This window comes from Rhipicephalus microplus, chromosome 8 (genome assembly GCF_043290135.1).
Source record: "Rhipicephalus microplus isolate Deutch F79 chromosome 8, USDA_Rmic, whole genome shotgun sequence".
Classification (NCBI taxonomy): domain Eukaryota; kingdom Metazoa; phylum Arthropoda; class Arachnida; order Ixodida; family Ixodidae; genus Rhipicephalus; species Rhipicephalus microplus.
Genome location: NC_134707.1, coordinates 60,249,512 through 60,269,342, shown reverse-complemented (window position 1 = coordinate 60,269,342; position 19,831 = coordinate 60,249,512). Strand labels below are relative to the sequence as shown.

Here is a 19,831-nt window from a genome sequence, read left to right as displayed (position 1 = left end):
GACAGAAACTGATACGCAAGAAGCAAATCAATGAGCTAGCACTGAGAGGGAAAGTACAGGAATTCAGAGTGTCACTGCAGAACAGGTACTCTGCTCTTAGCGAGGAAACCAACCTTAGCGTAGATACAATGAATGATAATCTGACGAGTATCATCACGGAGTGTGCAGTGGAAGTTGGAGGCAGGGTAGCTAGACAGGACACCGGCAAGCTTTCCCAGGAAACGAAGAACCTAATTAAGAAGCGTCAAATCATGAAAGTGTCAAGTACAACAGACAAAATAGAACTGGCAGAGCTTTCGAATCTGATTAATAGACGTAAAGTATGCGATGTAAGAAGGTATAACATGGAGAGAATTGAGCACGCTCTGAAAAACGGAGGAAGCGTCAAAGCAGTGAAGAGGAAACTTGGGATAGGCAAAAGGCGGATGTATGCACTAAGGGACAAAGAAGGCAAATTAACTACCAATATGGATAGGATAATTAAAATAGCGGAGGAGTTTTAGAGAGATCTGTACAGTAGCCGAGACAACCACGACCTTAATACTATAAGAACTAGCAGTAACCCAGACGACACCCCACCGGTAATGATAGAAGAAGTCAGAAAAGCTTTGGAGAGCATGCACAGAGGCAAAGCTGCTGGTGAGGATCAAGTAACATCAGATCTGCTGAAAGATGGAGGACAGATTGTGTTAGAAAAACTAGCCACTCTATTTACGAGGTGTCTCCTGACGGGAAAAGTACCAGAGTCTTGGAAGAACGCTAACATCATCTTAATACATAAGAAAGGAGATGACAAGGACTTGAAGAATTACAGGCCGATCAGCTTGCTCTCTGTAGTATACAAGCTATTTACAAAGGTAATTGCTAGCAGAGTAAAGAAAACATTAGAATTCAATCAACCAAAGGAACAAGCAGGATTTAGAACAGGCTACTCAACAATTGACCACATTCATACTATCAATCGGGTAATAGAGAAATGCTCAGAGTATAACCAACCACTATACATAGCCTTCATAGATTACGAGAAGGCGTTTGATTCAGTAGAAATATCAGCCGTCATGCAGACACTGCGGAATCAGGGCGTAGATGAAATATATAAAAACATTCTGGAAGAAATCTACAGGGGATCAACTGCTACCATAGTGTGCTTCATAAAAAAAGCAACAGAATACCAATAAAGAAGGGTGTAAGGCAGGGAGACACAATCTCCCCAATGCTATTCACTGCGTGCTTACAGGACGTTTTCAGAAGCCTAGAATGGGAACAGTTAGGGATAAGAGTTAATGGAGAGTACCTCAGTAACCTGCGCTTCGCCGATGACATTGCATTGCTGAGTAACTCAGGGGACGAATTGCAACTCATGATTACGGAGTTAGACAAGGAGAGCAGAAAGGTGGGTCTTAAAATAATCTGCAGAAAACGAAAGTAATGTACAACAACCTCGGAAAGGAGCAGCGCTTTGCGATAGGTAATAGTGCACTTGAAGTTGTAAAAGACTGTGTCTACTTAGGGCAGGTAATAACCGCAGAGCCTAACCACGAGATTGAAGTAACTAGAAGAATAAGAATGGGGTGGAGCACATTCGGCAGGCACTCTCAAATTATGACTAGTAAATTGCCACTGTCCCTCAAGAGGAAGGTATATAACAGCTGTATCTTGCCGGTACTTAGCTACGGAGCAGAAACCTGGAGACTCACAAAGAGGGTTCAACTTAAATTGAGGACGACGCAGCGAGCAATGGAAAGAAAAATGGTAGGTGTAACCTTAAGAGACAAGAAGAGAGCAGAGTGGATTAGGGGACAAACGGGAGTTAAGGATATCATAGCTGCAATAAAGAAGAGGAAATGGACATGGGCCGGGCATGTAGCACGTAGACAGGATAACCGCTGGTCATTAAGGGTCACCAACTGGATTCCCAGAGAAGGGAAGCGGGGTAGGGGGAGACAGAAGGTTAGGTGGGCAGATGAGATTAAGAAGTTTGCGGGTTACTAGAAAAGGCATACATAAGTAATTTTAAGGACCGTAGCGCTTATCATGCTGCGCTGACCATGCTACGCTTGCACGGAAAGGCGGGTGTTTCCAGCGCTTTGCTAAAGCAAGACGGTGGTGGCACCTACCCGTCGCCTTGTGTTCTACACCTTATCACCTCTGAGACGAGCGCGCACACCCGTCTCAGAGCTACGCGCTTTGTTTTTGAAAAAAACTGCCAGATGGCACTCATGTCTCACGTGTGACGTGACTCGATGCGCTCGTTCGCCTCCACTGCACGCTCGAGGCACTCTAACCCAGCACTCCAGAATACCATTCACCGATTTTCTTGAGCAGGACATAAAATAAATGTTTTCTTCACTCTCTCCACACTTAAGAGTATCGTCTTTCGACGACATTTGCAGGTTAAATGCAGATACGGGGCCAACTTTTCGTTTTATTTTTTCTTCGCTGTGAACAAGCTTTCCGTACAGGGGCCGAAATGTCTTGTTTTGTCTTTGTCTGTTCTTGATCAGACATATTTCTATCCAACTATCGATGTCATGTTAGCGTTTGTTGCTTTGGACATGCCCTTCTCACAAAATGTAGACTGGTCACGCTGCACAAAACGGTTCCCTTGAAGAACTGCAGTTGATTGTGCCAGCAATGCAACCTGATCGCAGCATGATATAAAGCATCCAAGAACGTAAGAACCATTAAAGCCCTATTTCACTAGTTGAACTGGAAACAAGTATGCCTGAACCCTATCCATTGAAAGTAAAGAGGCATCAGCATCTACAGGGTGACTGAAAATACTGCAATGTACCTTGTCAGACACAACCAATTAAGTCAAATATACAATACGATTGTTGGGGCTTGATGTCCGAAAACCAGATAATCATGAGGGACGTCGTAATGAAAGGGTACAGAAATTTCTGCCACATGTGGTCCTTTCACATATGCACCTAAATCTAAGTCAATGCTTCCTCTACAAAGATGACAGGCGTGTGAGCCAAAAATCTTTTGCCCTTGCCTTTTACCTCGTTTCTATGGGGCATGGGGTGATTTCTAAATATACAGTTTGGAAAGCTCGAAGATATTCCTCTGAAGTTAGCCACCATTTTACAAAACAAAGGATGTGTTGACCTTAGTTGACCATTAAAACGGCTCGTTTCTCACAGTGCACCCACCGCATTGGCCAAGTGGTGATGGGTGGCTTTTATGGAGCCTATGTTTGTGGTGGGGAGAACCTCAATATCAGGAAATCACATTATCACAGCAGGCAATTTAAAGGCATTCTGGTGCATCACATGAGGCTGTGCTATATTATGTGACGGTGCCTGTAACCACAAGAGAAAAGTGAATAAATTAATAGCTTAACTCGTCATGTTTTATGCATGCCGCATAAATCTAATGCCCCCTTGTCTCATACCCCAGACCTCATTATAACAAAGTTGCATCTTATACAAAAATAAATTTGTTATATCTAAACATTCGTTATGCAGGTTTATTCCTAACACTATATCTATGGCAAGACTATTTTTCATCTACTTTCTTATAACCTATATTTTGTTATATCCTGGATTGTTATATCGGGGTTTGAGTGTATCGCTTCTGCATAATAAAACTTCCTACAAGAAGTACCGCACATAAAATTGTACAATGGACTGCTAAAATATATCGTAGGTGGTTATTATTCGAGAAAAAAAGTCAGTTTCGCCAAAGAGGCGAAACAATGAATGCGATCTAGCTTCGGCTTCTCAATGCTAAAGTTCTGCACGCTTCAGTCTAACACCGTGGAGAACCTAACGACCATCGATCACAGTTAAAAGGCGATCCTGCAATATTACTGAGAATAGCTGAGGCTCCACCCAGTACCGCACAAGTACCTTTCGGCCGTGGATTCTGCAGCGTTGGCACCACAAAGACACACAACCATCCGCAGATTACATACGTATTAACCCACAGAATACCAATACATATGCCGGCGAAGTGAGAGCACACTGACACCGAACCATAGCACATGGGAATACACAGCTAGCACCGAAGGGCAGGAAGAGATTATCAACAGATTTTTGTGAAAGGCAGTGCAGTCCAGTCCTGCACTCGGGGACAAGCTGAGACTCGTCAAGAGGGATGAAAGGATGGCAAGGCAGGATGGCGGGTGGAAAAAATGGTTCAAATTAGTTTCATCGAAAATAGAGCAAGAAATCTGACACCATCAAATCTACCGATAGATGCGAGCTTTCGACTCATTTATTTGCTAATTATTTGCTGAAAATGACCACTGCAAGCAAGCGTGTGCTTGCCGAATCGGCACTTTCCCTTGGGCTGTGTTAATGTAAGACGCGAGGAGACTATTTCAATATACAATAATCCGTGGGCACAGGTTGCATTGGAAAGGTCACAGCACTGTCGTAAGCTCAAAGCCTCCAGATCTTGAAACCTCCATGAGCGAAGTGCGCTGTCACTGACGATGAGAAGTGCGGGCTCTCGATTGACTGTGGCAGGGCCTTCTCTCTCCTTCTTCATTAAAGGTGAGCTTGCTGTCAGTCTGCACTCATCATCACCATCTGTGATGCCATCACCATTTCAATATTCCTCCATTCGACTGCTGGTCCGTGTTGGATATTCCAAGACTAGAGGCATTGCTGAAAGAAGCCAGAAGTCTGAATGAGCTACGCTGCAAAGGTGTTGTAGAAGAATTCGTAGCTGAGCAAGTTGGTGATAGTTCTTTAATATCTTGAAGGCAGTGTATAAATGACACAGGCAAGAAAAGAGTCCTTCACTAGCAGCTAAATATCTTTACATAGAAGCAGACTTAATAGCTGACAACAGGCTAATGCATGTGAGGACTTCGCGCACATCATCTGGAGGCACCATTCTGAATCTGATAACCTAAAAAACATGAAAATTCTCATCCCTTCCACGTGAACAGCCACAAAAAAAAAGATTGATATGGTGAGAAACGAAGTGATCAGTGCATCAGCTCTCCCTCCATAGCCTGGCATGATAATGAGGTTCGGGACCACAGCAACCTTCTTTGTGGCTGCTAACATGAAAGTGATTGGAATTTTCCATGCCTGGTATTCGTTTCTAGAATTAAAAATGGTGCCTTCTGACCTCACATGTAAAGTGGCCACTTTTGCGACAGGTCGTCAGTATTTAAGTGTGCTTGTATTTTTATTATCATTTATTTCAGAAGTTCAGTGCTGCTGTAATACTTCTTTTTGTCTGTGTCATTTCTGAACTGTTGTCAAAGTTTTCAGATGCAAAGGTGCTGTCAAAGCTGGCAGACTGGTACAAGAGCGTACACAGTCCGAGAGAGAGTAATTAATAATAATTTCTGGAGTTTCACTAGCTAAACCATGATACAATTAGGAGGCACGCCATAGTGGAGTGCTCCAGATACTTCGACCACCTGCGGTTCTCGAATGTGCGACTAGATCCAAGTAAACGGGCCTCCAGCTAGCCTCCATTGAAAATGCAACTGTTTGCAGCCACGATTGAACCTGCAATTTTCGGGTCAGCAGCCGGGCCCCATAACCACTGTGGGTGGGACGACCAATCCGAAGGGGCATTTCATGGCACTGAGAGAAAGAAATTGCTGCCACATCCGCAGTGAAATTCAAAGACAATTTTGCGAATCCCAGCAAACACTTCAATTCAGCAAGCGTAGTACTTTCTGCTGAAGACAAACCTTGGATACGCACAGTTACCGTAGAATTTGTGCGTGTACTCCACATAATGACACTCTAACTAAATAGTGCACGCAAGAGGCGTTCTTCAACTCTTGTGACAATCCCAGCTTTATGAAACAACTTTAGCTTCACCACTGACTCTAACAATAACAGCACATTTGGAATACCATTATGACTTACCACGAAGACACAGATAAACTGAATAACTATTGGCCATGAAATCGACCTAGAGGTGGCAGCGAAGTCGCCGTGTTAGTGCAGATACAGTCGATTCTTGTTAATTCATCAAGTCACAGCAGAATAAAAAGATGAAGTGATGTAATATTATAGGGCCCCTGCTCAGCCCTTGCCTGCTCTGCAATACTACAGCACAAGATGCAAAGGCATCACATAGGCGACCCGCACCGCGAAGAGCCCACGAAAAAAATCGTCACAGAGTAAATGTTGCCAAAATTTCACTATGTTGTAACATTACCTCGTAACATTTTCATTCTCCGGTAAGAACAAATTGAGTGATTACTGTTGTGGCGCAAAACTTCGCCTTGCTTGGTTTCCGCAGCGTGCAGCAAGAGTGACCACTGCCAAATGTGGGCAAGCTCACCCCCCCCCCCCCCGGCTGGTACGCCTATGACCATGCATGTGCTTCGCTTCAAACATTTGTTTACAAGCAAAGCGTTGCTCCTTGAAGCCCTGAGGTGCTTATTTCTCATATTTAGACTGTTGGAAATATAAACACGCAAACTTTTAAATAGTAGTGGAAAAGCAGCACATATTTTCTGATAGGGAAGTGCAAAAAGTATGAATTAACCAAATGATTAAGTTTGAATTAAGAGCCTTTTAAATACATTGAAAAAATAGAGGGCAACTAAAACAAATTTTTGTTAGAATCAACCGAAAGTAAGAATTGTCAGAGTTAGAATTATTGCGAGTCTACTGTATATTGCTCGCAGTGTGTGTGGAAGTACATGGGGCTGCTGGTTTTATGTCATCATTCTGCGCTCCATAGGTCTTGAAAACATTTCAATTTTCAAGGGGAGGTATTGTTTGGCGCCGCAACACCACACATACAGCACTAAGCCAGAGATTAGTTTTCATTCCTCTACAGAGGAGGCCCAACATCACCAATGGGGGCTTTTCAGGTGTTGGAACTTCAAGGCACTTTCAGATGCTGCTGATTTGAAGATGCAAAGTGGTGCACTTACACTTTGGGACAGCGGTTCCGACGATCAAGAAACATTGTCGCTGTCTTCGAGATCGTGGGATTGCATCCAACAGGAGACCGTGGGAGAGTACATGTTGGTCTGATAGATGCCTGTACACCATGTGGTTTTGTCAGCAGCCTCTTTTGCATATGCACTGGCACCTTCCACGACTTTCACAGGTCCTGGAGTCGCTATTCTTGGTCCTCTACAGTACAGAGGATGCTGTTTTGTAACCTAAAGACAGAGAGAGAGATAAGGTGTCACAACAATGTGGGGACACATTTGACTTGCAATTCGATGAAGGATAGCAAGTGTTGGGGCATAACGTCCCGAAACCACGATATGATTATGAAGGACACCATAGCGAAGGGCTTCGAAAATTTCGTCTACCTAATGCCACTAAATACAGTGACCTCGGACATTTTAGCCTCTACGGAAAATGTGCCCACCGAGGTTGCGATTCGATTCCACGACCTTTGCATCAACAGTTGCGCACCACAACTGCTAGAGCAACGAACGCAACGGGTAAATCCCAATACAGCGAAGTATCGTAACAAAACATATAGAGTATAGTCAAGAGTTTGACGGAATCTCGTATGGTCGGGGACGAACAGCGGAAGAAAACAAAAACACTGACCAAGGTAAAATGCACAAAAATTTTTTAAGACTTTTTGGTACAGAAAATTTTAGCGAGTGGCGAGTTTGAGTGAGTCCGGCTCAGGAAAATTTTTCTGAGTGAGTCCCAAGTGCAAAATATATTTAATGTGAGAGTTTGAGTGAGCTCCACAATTTTTGTCGACCTATGTAGTGGACTAAAACAAAATTCACTGAGCAAAGTAAAATAAACAGAAATTTTCAAGACTTTTCAGTCCCTTATGTGTAAAGAACCAAAAAGTCTAGAAAATTTAATTGTTTTATGTAACAATTAAACCTGACAGAGTGCAGAATAAATATGATATTGATTGCATGCTAATTGCACATAGCTACTCAAACTCATTCATTTTCTCATCTCATTTTCTTTCTTGGGATCTAATACCGAGTGCCTTGAATTTATGTTGCACGAGTTCGACACATTTTCATGTAGTCCACTACAGCGCGCACCTCAAGGGTTTAGGCCCTGCTTCAATTATGCCATGCACTGCTTTACGAACCTATCGTAGATTAATCAAATGACTGAATCCAAGCCTCGTAACTTCATTACAATAAGTTGTAGCAGTACAGTAAAAGCTCGTTCATTTGGATTTCATGATACTGGAAAAAAATTTCCGAACTGACAGAATGCCAAATAATCGAAAGTATCAAGAAAGCAATAAACAAATGTCTATTACGTCAACGCAATTTCATATTGCCACGAACGAAATAACAGACAGCAACGAATCGACCTCTTGCTCGCCCCCCAGACCAGGAAGCAAAGGCTTCTTCTTTTCTTTACTTCCAAGCAATTTCATGCTACAGTTGATGGCTCATACCCATTACCTGTGGCATTATTCCCTCTCCTCGAAAAACATCGTCTTGATGCTGGTAATGAGGGTTGAGGAAAAAAATGAAAAAAAAAAAGATGCTACCATGGAATCCAACAAGTGCGTCGTAAGGAAAAAAAAATGGGCTGGTGTCATAGTACTCAATAAAGAAAGGAGTTAGGACACAAGACAATCAAAAAGAAACAAGTGACAAAAAAATGGTCATTGCATGGTAAGTCAGTCCACGTTCGATAGATGACGCGAAAAATATGGCTTGAGCCTTGACAGACACATGCACCACATCACTTTGTGGAAACCGACGGGAACGTCTTGAGGTGCTCTCAGGGAGAACTTCGTATGTAACATCATAGAGTCGGCTTAGAACTTTGTACGGGCCGAAGTAGCGCCGCAGCAACTTTTTAGAGTGACCACGCTATCGGATGGGAGTCCACACCCAAACTTCATCGCCTGGTTGGAAGGTTGTAGCGGCGTGCGTCCGCAGTTTGGTGAGCCTGAATACGGCGTCGGGCGAGTTGACGGGCCTCCTCTGCGCGTTGAGCGAACAGGGTAGCGTCCGCGTTGAACATTGAACCCAGAACTGCAGCGCGAAAGACGGTGCCCAGGCTGATGGCACTGAAAACGAATGAAACGCTGCAACCACGGAAAATGGCATCTGCAAAATGTCAGCGCTCATTCACGGCGACGAGCTCGAGGCACTTCATGAGTAAGGAGCATCAAGTGAAGATCGAAGAATTCGTCAGGCAAGGAAAGCTAAAACCAGACAGGAATAATGCTGGAGCCAAAGGTCCAAAGCACGAAGACAAGTGTGTACACTCTGGCGCTTCCACCTCACGCACCAAGCAGCAGGCCAGCCGTAAAGGCGGTGGGACCTACAAGGACAGCATGAGAGGCTGGCAGCTCCTGAGGTCACACATGGAATTGTGGACTGACTGCGCCGGTATGTGGTCTTGCGCGATGTGTGCGGTCCGTCATGGCCAAGGCTAGCAGCTACTGCATCACGTCTCTCTCTCTCCACTTTTGCCGAAGGGGAGGGCACAGTATGCGAGCGGCGGCCGCGAGCCTGCCAATGACAAAAGGAAGAGAAGGACGACGATCGCGGGTGTGGTCATGGCACACAGTAGCAGCTGGCAGCGGGCAGGTGTGGCCTGGGTTCTGGTCGATAAAGAAGGTTCCTGGTCTGGCTCCGCGTCTTTCCTGGGGTGTCAGGGCCGAGCAGCCTCGAAACCTTCTACAACGTGTACCACAAGCAGATGGCAGATTTGTCACTATTATGTTGCGAATTGCTGTCACCACCATGACACGTCGCGAAATTACCTTTGCGATATCAAAACCAAAAGTGTATTTTCAAAGTGACGGTATTAAAAATAAACATGGCGTATTCCCATGCACCGCATTCTTTCAGAGTTCTCAAATCCGCATTCTTATACAGAGCAACAGTCCCAAAATATTTAAAATTTGTGTCAGCCCTACTTTAAGCTGCCTCGAAGGCATTATTGCCACGGAGACAGTTTGAGTACTATGCATTGCATTTTTTATAGCAGTAAACAACAAAATACATAAAACAATGTAAGTAAGGCAAAACCGACAATATATAAACATTCTCTAAGCAGATAGAAAACTCAAACAAAATGGGGGCAACAATTCAAATATTTCTTAATATGGGTTATACAGCCGACCTTTACAAAAGAAAGGTTGTTTTCGGCAACCATAAATGAAAAAGTACATAATACAGCAAATAATGTACAAAAACTTTATAAATTGTACAGCACTATTTGCTGGCAATGTAAACAAACCTACGCCACAAGTTCGAGTTCGCTGGCACGTGCCTTGCACTTCTTCTAACTGCAATTTCCTCCTTTGTCCCTGCAACTTCGTGTATGCTGGCAGTGCTGTGATGTGAGAACTGCGTACCTGCTCTCATGCGCAGCATGTGCATCACAGTTTTGAGTGGTCACCGTGGCCAGCTGTGCTTACCTCTCTCTGGAAACTGCTTCTGCTGAGGTTGGCACTCTGAAATGAAAACAGAGAGTGGGTGCTAAACAAACGAACATCGTGCACTCACACAAACAGTTTCCAGCAGTGATAAGTCGGTATTAAGATACCTACTTCAAAAAAAAAAGCAAGGTGATATATTTTTGTGTTAGCGCTCCTTTGAAGGACCACTCCTCAAGTTTGACAATTTTGAGCTGACGAGCGCAATGCATACATGGGCCGTTCACGATCAGTTCTGCCAAATTGTGCAACACTACGTGCCGGGAAACTGGTTTAAATTTCAAGATGAACGCTGCTTGCCCTTCCTTTCATGCACGTCCACCCTGAGAATAAGGGAATGACGTAGAGTACAAAATTGCCCAGTGTAAATCGTATGCTGTGATGTCAGTCCTCTGCATAGAAGACTGATCTGACGTCCCCAACAGTAGCACGTGAGACAGCAAAATTTATTTCAAAAATGTGTAGTTTGTGTAATTTATTGCCTGAATATATGAATAAAACTTGAGATAAATAATGAGACACACACACAGGGAATGTGTGCGTCTTTTTCATTTTTTTCTCGTGAATTGCAACGAGATGCGGGGCTAATGTACCTGCATTTTGAGTGCGTTCGTGTCCCCACTGTTAATGCATCGAGCAGACGCCAGCCCTGAAAACTAAATAGTCCTGCACATTCGAGCACTCAATATGCTCATCTATTCTAGCGTGTCTATACCAGCATCTCTAAATCCATCCCGCAGAAACAGGCACTAGACCACAAAATAATGGTGGTCAACAAAACAATGCTGCCCGCATCTTCTCGGCGGAGGGGCTTGCTCGGGGACATCATGCACGTTTGACCGTTTGCTCGGATGCCAGAGACGATAGAGAAGAGATTTAGCTTGCAAAGGCAACGTGGGGCAAGCAGCATGGGATTTGAGCTCGCCTCCTGGCATCATCTTTTTGCACCGCTTCAAAATGCCACTTTTCTCAGCTCGTAATGAATTGATCGAAAAATTTTTTGTGGCATAATGCTCTTCATCAGACACCAACCACTGCCACGGCCCAACTAGGGGACCTGGCGAGTAACCTTTCAAATGTCCAAGTTTTTCAACAGTGCAATGGGTGAGGGAATGTGATAACGGATTTTACCTTGTCATTACGTTGAAAGTCGGGCAAGTTGTTATGGCAGCATATCCTGAAAACAATGTGCAGCAGAACAGGACACATACAAAAAAAGGATAAATAAAAGTAACCCTTCAAATGTCCAAGTTTTTCAACAGTGCAATGGGTGAGGGAATGTGATAACGGATTCTACCTTGTCATTACGTTGAAAGTCGGGCAAGTTGTTATGGCAGCATATCTTGAAAACAATGTGCAGCAGGACAGGACACATACAAAAAAAGGTAAACAGGAGACAAAAAAGGTGCCCACAAGCTACAAGTTGTGCTTTTTTGTCCCCTTTTTTTGTTTGTCCCATGCTACTTCAGTCTTTTCAGAAGATTATCACCAGCTTGTCAATTTATGCATCAAATTTTGCAAGATTGACAACAAGTAGATAGCCCTTGTGCCAATTCAAATACCAGTTATCAAGTTTTGTGGCATTCGAACATTGCAAGTGCCACATGTACGAAACATTCACACATCTGTACCAACAGGAATCTCGCCGTGAAAATGACGAGGAATCTGTCATTGCAGTATGCAATCCTAAAATCCTGATGTAACTTTTAATGACGGTAATAGTACTAATATGCATAAAGGTGCACCTTTGATTGGCTGTGGCACATTCGCTGGTGGGCAGGCGTTGTAGAAACCTTGTGTTCAATTTGCGTCGATACATGGTGTATCTTGGGGACTATATTAGCCTCTGTTGATTTGGACACGGTTTTCTCACACGATGTGTACTGGTTGCGCTGCAAAGAACGGTTATATTGAGCAACTTCTGTTGGTCAAGCCGATGATGCAACCTAGTGGCAGGAAAAGCAGAATGTGATATAAGGCATCCAACAATGTCATTAACTGCAAAAGCCGATTTCACTAGATTGAACTGGGAATTAGTATGCCTGAACATTGCACTTTAAATGTAAGTGGGAATGGGCGTCTACACGGCAACTGAGAAAATACTGGATACTAGACAAAAAACGCTAGACACCAAAATAAATCCAAGAGAGATAACTTCGTTGCAGTTCAATGTCCCAAAATAATATGACCACGAGAGATGTCACAGTGAAGGGCTTGGCAAATTTCGACCACCTAGGGACATAGGTCATGCATTTAAACCCGAGTACATGGGCCCATGTCATTCTCGCCTTCATAAAAATTTCCACAGAGATTTGATTCTGTGACCTCAGCAGTGGGACACCACAGGGAACATTTCTTGCTTTTATCTGTCTGGTAACAAGTATGATAGGTTAAAATGACTTATAGTGGGTACAAATCCACAACTTTCGAATTGGAAGGCTGCGCTTTCGGGTCGTCTGCGCTGGGCATGGACGAAAGCTTTCCATCTTAAGGACTTTCTCTCCTAACCTCGGATTTTCCAGCATGAAACCTTGTGCAGCGGTGCGAGCAATTAATTTTGTAAAAACCGCAGCCACAACGAGGTTCTCAAAGAGGCTATGCGGCAGAAAGAGGGGTCAAAGGATGAAAGTACCACAAAGTACCTTACACTTGTTTATGTACTCGTGTACTTCAAAATGCAAGGCTGCGAAATAACGAAAAAAATTGGCGCCTTCATCTTTCTACGGGGGGGGGGGGGACTTGGGTAAATCCGTCGCTAAGTGGAGGGGATATGGCATGAATGTTGCGTCTACTCGAGTCAAGGAAAGCGTTAAGTCAATCGACAGACAAGTAAAGACGCCCTTCACTGAATCCCGGAACGCCCGCTCTGCGGCCTATATACACACCGCCCGCATTCGAGGAAGACGAGCCGAGCCGACCATGCGCAGTGGGGGTGCAGACAACGCAGACGCCAAAGTGCAACATCGTAAGACTAAGAAATCCTCCGCATTTAAAAAGTTCGCTCTAGCCGTCTGAAGCTTAAAAAACGGCAAAGCTGGTCAACGACCCACAGCACTTGCCAGCATTTCATGTGTTTTGCATTGTATCGAACCAAGCTTAGCGTGATAGATTACAGTTAAAGGGACCGACTATGCATTTTTTTCAACACAGTGTTTCCCGGCTTGCCTTTCGTAGTGTTCGTTGTGGCAGCAGTTAATCCCAAAAGCATTTAGTTGTTTATAAGCAGCATTTTTCGATCTGAAAGGCTCTGAATACTGATTTTCCTTTTTGTCCAGTGAGCATTCATAGTCATGGCGGTAGCCCTTCTCGTGACTTGTGCATGCTGTCGTTGTGCTTTCGCAGCAGTTCCCATAACTACACTTAGCCACATTTTTTCTTAGCTTTACAACTATTTTCTTAAAATAACAAGCCGTTACAATGAGATCATGTGGCTTTATACAACTTCCCTGTATTTGTACTGCATTGCACGTGCCTGTGTCGTGGATGGCTTGTCCCAGTCATCATTACTCTCTCAACACAGGAGCCAAGCCAAGTCACCAAATATGTCACTGCACATAGCGCGGCTGTGCCGAGCAGAGGCACACGTTATTTCTGAGACAAAATGTAGGTATAAGAACCACGTCACCCCAAAATCTTGGTGACCTGTATACTGCATGCATGGTTTCATGAGCACGCAGAAATGTTGCTCAAGAAGCGCTGACGAGCATGGGATGATTATGTCATGCAAGGGCAACACCACTTCAACACGTACTACTAACGCAGGCTTATATGTACATTTTTATGAAGTAATATCTTTTACTCTGAAAAAGCAAACAATCTTTCAATACCAGCAATAAAATATTGAGCATGTATACTAGTCTACGATCTCGTGACAGGGTACATCAAATAATAGTTTACGACTCCAGGTGACGCCACAGGCCATTTCTCACAATTTTCAATGAATAAATAACTACCTAACTCCACTTCTCACGAGAAAAACAAGGTTGCTCTGAGTCACTATGAGGGACAATCTTTCCATTCGTGCAGTCATCTCGTTTCATGTTTTGGACAGTTGTCAGTTCATTTGAAAAATTGCCAGGTCTGCACTGAACGAGCAGCCGAGTTGCAGCGAAAGCTGGAAGAGTGGCTTTTCAGAGCCTTTTCTAAACACTCTTTGGGTAACTGCTGCGAGTACGCTTGCTGGGTACCCACTAGGCCATAATCATGTTTGTGTAGATGGCCAGCATTCTCTATGCCATCTTTCGTCGTTCTTCGAAGAATTGTAGTATCTGCTACTCACTTGCTAGAAATCTTGTGTAATTTTTTAATTCAGTGGCTGACGACAACAAAAAATTATGCCTGAAGGGGGTATGCACCACAATTAATAGGTGATCAAGAACAAGTTTTCTAATGGGTTGGAAGTCGCTCGTTACCCAGTTTGCATGGAGCAGTGCCTGGTTGTTTTTTTTTAATGTTTTAAAACACTTAATTACTCATATTAGTGTGATTACTTCCCGACATCAAGCCTACCTAAGGCCAGTTTAGAAATGAGTTTTAAGCACTGGCGTGGCTCAGTCGTAGTATACTGGGCTGGCATGCAGCGTACCCGGGTTCGAATCCTATTGTGTCCTTCCTGTCTTTTATCTAGTTTTTTTTTCTCCTTGCTTCTTGCGATACTGGTTACGGACACTAGCAGCAGAGAACTACGGCGCCGCACGTTACCGGTGTTTTGATCTCAACAGCCTTTGCTGTAAAACTACAGCCTGTCATGAGTACGGATCCTGAGGGAGGGTGATTGCTCCCCCCACCCCCAAAACCTGTGTGAGCACCAGTCTCCCCCCCCCCCCCCCCTTTAAGAGTGCTTGTCCACCTCTTACCACCAATTAGAATAAATGAGTGGGACCATTTTGAGTACACATAACTCCTATTTATGCTTGACGGCTTCTTCCTGCTACTAAAAACAAAAATGTTAGGACCCCAACCCCCTCCGGAGTTACTTTAGGCCGCTGCCCCCCCCCCCCCCCCAACATAAAATCCTCCTCTGCCTGCAACAGACCTAGGTCAAACCCCAAAGCCAGAATTGCGAGCACACCTGGATGTGGCCCCTCAGGGTAGAAGGGCGGGCCTTTCGTCACATAATTGTGCTCGGCTCGACTCTCACATGGCACACTTCGCTTGGCCCGCTTCCTCGCCGCGCTCGCTTCGCGTTCCCGTCGAGCATAGTCGGGATCTGATTGCCGTTTACGGTTACATTCTCGGGCCGCAGCACGCCTAGCTTCGAGGTAAACGGCCTCCTCTTCGGCTGTGCGAACTTTGCACAGCCGACCCGTTGCTTCCGAATGTCTGAACCGTACCCTAATGGTGTTGCCCGAACACGGCTGAGCAAGCGCTGGCGCGTTCCTACAGAGAACATCTGGAGCTATGAAGTAGTCATGGTTGCTAAGTGACAACTATGCCGACGTCACACCAGCTGCGCAGTATGAATGGTTAGCAGGGATGGCTAGAATGAAAAGGTCTATTTGGCATGGAGGACAACTTTGCTGATAAACAGTGGTGCAAACATCACTGTAGTTGCTGCACTCTGCCCGAACTCGGATCTTGTTGGAGCATGGAGCAGACCGATGACGACGTGACGGTGCTGTTTGTCGTTGATGCTACTGCGGCCTTGGTCAGGTTGTAGTACAACCACAGGGGGTCGCATACCTTGCAGATGTGCCCGAAGCTCCTATCCAGGAACTCGCGCTTGAACTGCGCTGCCTTCGCCGCCGACTCGCATTGCCGCGCCGCTTCGAGATTCGCTGCTCGTTGTTTACGTTTCGCTTCGGCTTCGCGTTGCCGCTACGAGATCTGCTACTCGACGTTGACGCTTCAATTCGGCTTCCCGAGCTCGGAGAATGGGGTCCGCTAGCCGCCGTTTCCTTTCGGCTTCGCGAGCCCGAAGTTCGGGATCGGCACGCCGCCGCTCCCGTTTCGCAGCCCGAGCCTTCTTCTCCGCGGCGCGCTGGCATTCATCGCGGCGTTGCGCAGGGGAGGTGCGCGGGCTCTTACACCGCTATACACCGCCGAACTACCGTCCCCAGCGGAGTGTGCAGCTGTCTCACCACCTGTCATGCGCAGAGGGGAGGGGACCTAGAGGGGAGGGGACCCCACGGGAGGGATGGACAAAGCCCCCACCTAAAAGTGCGGCAGCTTGGGCTAGTTGGTATGGCATGACGATAGTTATAGCGCGAGAACAAAACGACGACACAGAGACAAGTGTCTTTCATGTCTTTCTTGTCTCTGTGTCATTTTGTTCTCGCGCTATAACTATCGCCCCACCTAAAGCTGCTTGGAATCTAAATAGGCGCTGCGCAGTGCTCCCTACCGGTTGCCCTTCTAACCACCACCATCTAAAAAGTTCTTCCTTTAACTCACGTGCAACCTTGGATGTGGAACGCCGGCAGCAGGGCGGGCCTTTAGACCGGCCAATTCTCGCTGTTTTCGCCTCCGTGCCGCTTCTGCCTCGCGCCTTCGCTTTGCATACTCCGGGTCCAATCTTCGTTGTCGCTTCTCCGGGTCCAATCTTCGTTGTCGCTTCTTGATTCTTTCACTGGCCATGTAAACGGGATCTAATCGTCGTAGACGACAACGCTCACGGTCCGCTGCACGCCGAGCCTCGCGGTAGGCGGCTTCTTCTTCGGCCGTGCGCTTCTTCCTCGGTTTACCCATGGCCAGCGTTGTAGGCAAACACGGCTCGCTCGGCGCCAGGTGTTCCATGGCCAGCCAGGCTCCGCGACTAATCCACACAACACCTACCACTTATCTCCGTCACGGACAGCAGGAAAGAAATCACTACTGCATGACAACAGCTTCGGTGCTGCCCTACTCTTCGTGGCTCGAGTTAGTTACTGTATAATGCTTTCAAGGTAGCATATACAGTACCTCTAGCTCGAGCGAGCGCGCTGCGCAATCTTTACATGTGCCCACAGAACACCTGCTGCCTGCCTCTATGGTGGCTAGAAGGAAAGGTGCCACTGAGCCAGCACCATCCCGGCCGCGCCTTGAAAGGAGACGTGCTGATATTTCATTCGGCCGTGGAGCGGCGCGCAAGTCGCCACCATGATCAGTTGAGAGCGCTTGTCAGCCGCTAGTGCGGCACTTTTAGTCGCTTGCTCGTGTGCTCGCAAGCTGCAAAGTCTGCGCTTTCCCTATTTGGACTTGTTCGGGATCAATACGTGCCAATGTGACCATGCAACAGTGATGAGTAAGCAGCAAAGACACTTCTTTGCACCTGGATGCATTGCGGGATATGCTTCGGCCCGCAAACAAGGGAAGAAAGCGTCTCTCTTCTCTGCTCCAGCCGACGATGAACAGCGCAAGGCCTGAGAGCGTACGATTCCTCGCGCTGGCAAACCATTGGAAAAGAACTTCTTTGTGTGCGAAACTCATTTCGACGAAATATTCATCGTCCGTAGCCACAAGCATGTTATCAACGGCTTCTTAGCAACTTAATTGGGAAAAAGCTGTACCTAAGGAGGGTGGGTTCCTGAGTGAATCAAGTGCCGGAGGACTCCACGTCACTCTAACCAGCGCCCTTTTTATCCGGCACAATGTCATGAAAACATTGGGCTATAAATACTTGATGACGTCTTGCCTCTGCCAAGACGCACTTACAATCTTTTTTTGGAATTCTGAAGCAAATGTCTGGCTCGATTGATCACCCTTCGCCGACACAATTTTTGATATCTGTGAATTGCCTCAGTTTATACAGTTCGATACAGTCCCCCTCGAATGGAAACATACCTTTTGGAGTTCCGAGCAGCTTTCTATGTCCTGGCATCCACAGTGATTCAATAAAATTGCAGGATAACTGGATGAGCTGCGAGATTTGAGGCGCCTCAATGAGCTTCATGGAATTGTTATTGCTCGTGAACCTCTCCCTGACCCCACTGATCTAATTGGACGCAAAAGTGACTACCTGATCACTTATTACGTCAGTGGCTATGTGGCCCGGGAGGTGGTGAAATATACGAAGTTCAACGAATGTAGCATGTTGTTGCTTTACCCAGAATTCCAGCTTGCTACCGGCAAAATCATGACTTCTGTACCCGTCCGAGTCCCCAAGAGACCTTTTCAAAGCTAAGGAAGATGTATTCGCCTATTGCTTCAGTTTCAACAAGTTGAAAAGTGACAGCATAACAGACCTTATATCTTGCCTGTCTATGAAGAAGTTAAATATGGTCGGCTGTGAACACCACAAAGTGGAAGTGACAAATCAGATAATTATATTCTTTACACTGACCAGAATGCATTTTCTCCTTCCTGGAGAAAATGCCCCCACTAAAAAAAAGTGAAGTGTTAACTCAGCGAACAAGGTTTTTTTTATGTTATTGAGTATTACTCATGCTCTGTTGTTTCTTGTGATTTTACTATTGTATTGTTCGCATTGTTATAGATATCCCATTAACAACTGGGATGTCACTGTCTGGTTGTGCTTCACATATATAGAAATCAATTGTTTCGTGAACTGGTTTGTGACTGTACCTATGTTTGCCAATGAAATCTCAATGTGATGTGTGTATGTATGCCCATTGTATCATCGTGTATTTACTGTTCTCTTTAGTTGTCTCATTCACTTGCTTTAGCTGAGTTTCATATAACTTGCATTTTTCTTCAACCATAATGCATACGTTGTGTTTATTTTCATGTTGTTTTTTGCTGTCGAGAAAATAAATGTCTTGCTTGTAAAATTAAATCTTGATTGCGCAAGTCATAAAAATAACGGCTGCCGATACCTTTACATGCATTGAAACCACGGAGAACACTGCGGCATCAAATTTTAAAACTGCACGGACTTTGTTTTGGTGTCAAGTTCACGGCAAGTTACTTGATTCTCTATCTTCTAAGCTTCGTAGCTGATATACTACGAAGTGAATTGAAAACACTAGTTTTCAGTGCCAATACGTGCTTTGCAGCGCGCCGTCAGAATTGTGACAGGTGGACTTTGTTATAATCCGCAGGGTAGCGTGAAATATTTGCAACGAAAAACGACTGATGCGCGGGCGCGAGAAGGGGCATCTCCACGCAGGAATTCCTCCGTGGGCATCTCGAAAGCGACCGCAGCGTCACCGCATCCGGATGAATTCTCGCTCGCTCTCCGGCGCGCCGATTGCTGACGCCTTTCCTTCTAGACGCTCGCGGCTAGTGTTGCCAAATGTCCAAAAGCAAAAGTCGCTAAATAAGTGTGTAAAAGTAGCTAAATATATTTTTCACCATTTTGAAAACAACTTTGAGCATGTTCTCCTCATGCAACAGATTTATTGGTGGCCTTGTCATCTCAAAGATTAGAGACAGCTGTCACATTACGTTTTCTTGCAGGCAGAACATGATTTAGCAACAAAACAATGTACGCTTGTTTTAACCCCTATAATGTTTGCAGACTTTTTAACGCGCTCGCAAATTACGAGCTGCGAATGTATGTAACATTGTAACACGGACTGAAAGAGCGAGAAAGAAGAAGAGGGAGGAC

At 45.3% G+C, this 19,831-nt stretch overlaps 1 protein-coding gene across 1 annotated transcript; it reads right to left on the bottom strand.

Annotated features, from left to right (window-relative positions):
• Window positions 1–4,341: 4,341 nt before the first annotated feature.
• LOC142769074 (uncharacterized) lies at window positions 4,342–17,332 on the bottom strand. The gene is made up of 5 exons (XM_075871927.1): window positions 16,738–17,332; window positions 12,090–12,236; window positions 10,327–10,362; window positions 6,872–7,105; window positions 4,342–4,619 (listed from the first exon to the last, which is right to left on the bottom strand). Exons 1-4 carry the CDS (start codon window positions 17,077–17,079, stop codon window positions 6,896–6,898), a joined length of 735 nt encoding a protein of 244 aa, XP_075728042.1. The 5' UTR covers window positions 17,080–17,332; the 3' UTR covers window positions 4,342–4,619; window positions 6,872–6,895.
• Window positions 17,333–19,831: the final 2,499 nt, after the last annotated feature.

Bases quoted from the DNA above. Each gene is read 5' to 3' on its own strand.
- LOC142769074 (XM_075871927.1), bottom strand. From the start codon at position 17,079: ATGGAACACCTGGCGCCGAGCGAGCCGTGTTTGCCTACAACGCTGGCC. The intron at 12,237-16,737 runs GTGAGTTAAAGG...CGTTCTTTGCAG, and splicing joins TTCCACATCCAAGGTTGCAC to CGCAACCAGTACACATCGTG. The intron at 10,363-12,089 runs GTGCACCTTTAT...TTTTCATTTCAG, and splicing joins TGTGCCACAGCCAATCAAAG to AGTGCCAACCTCAGCAGAAG.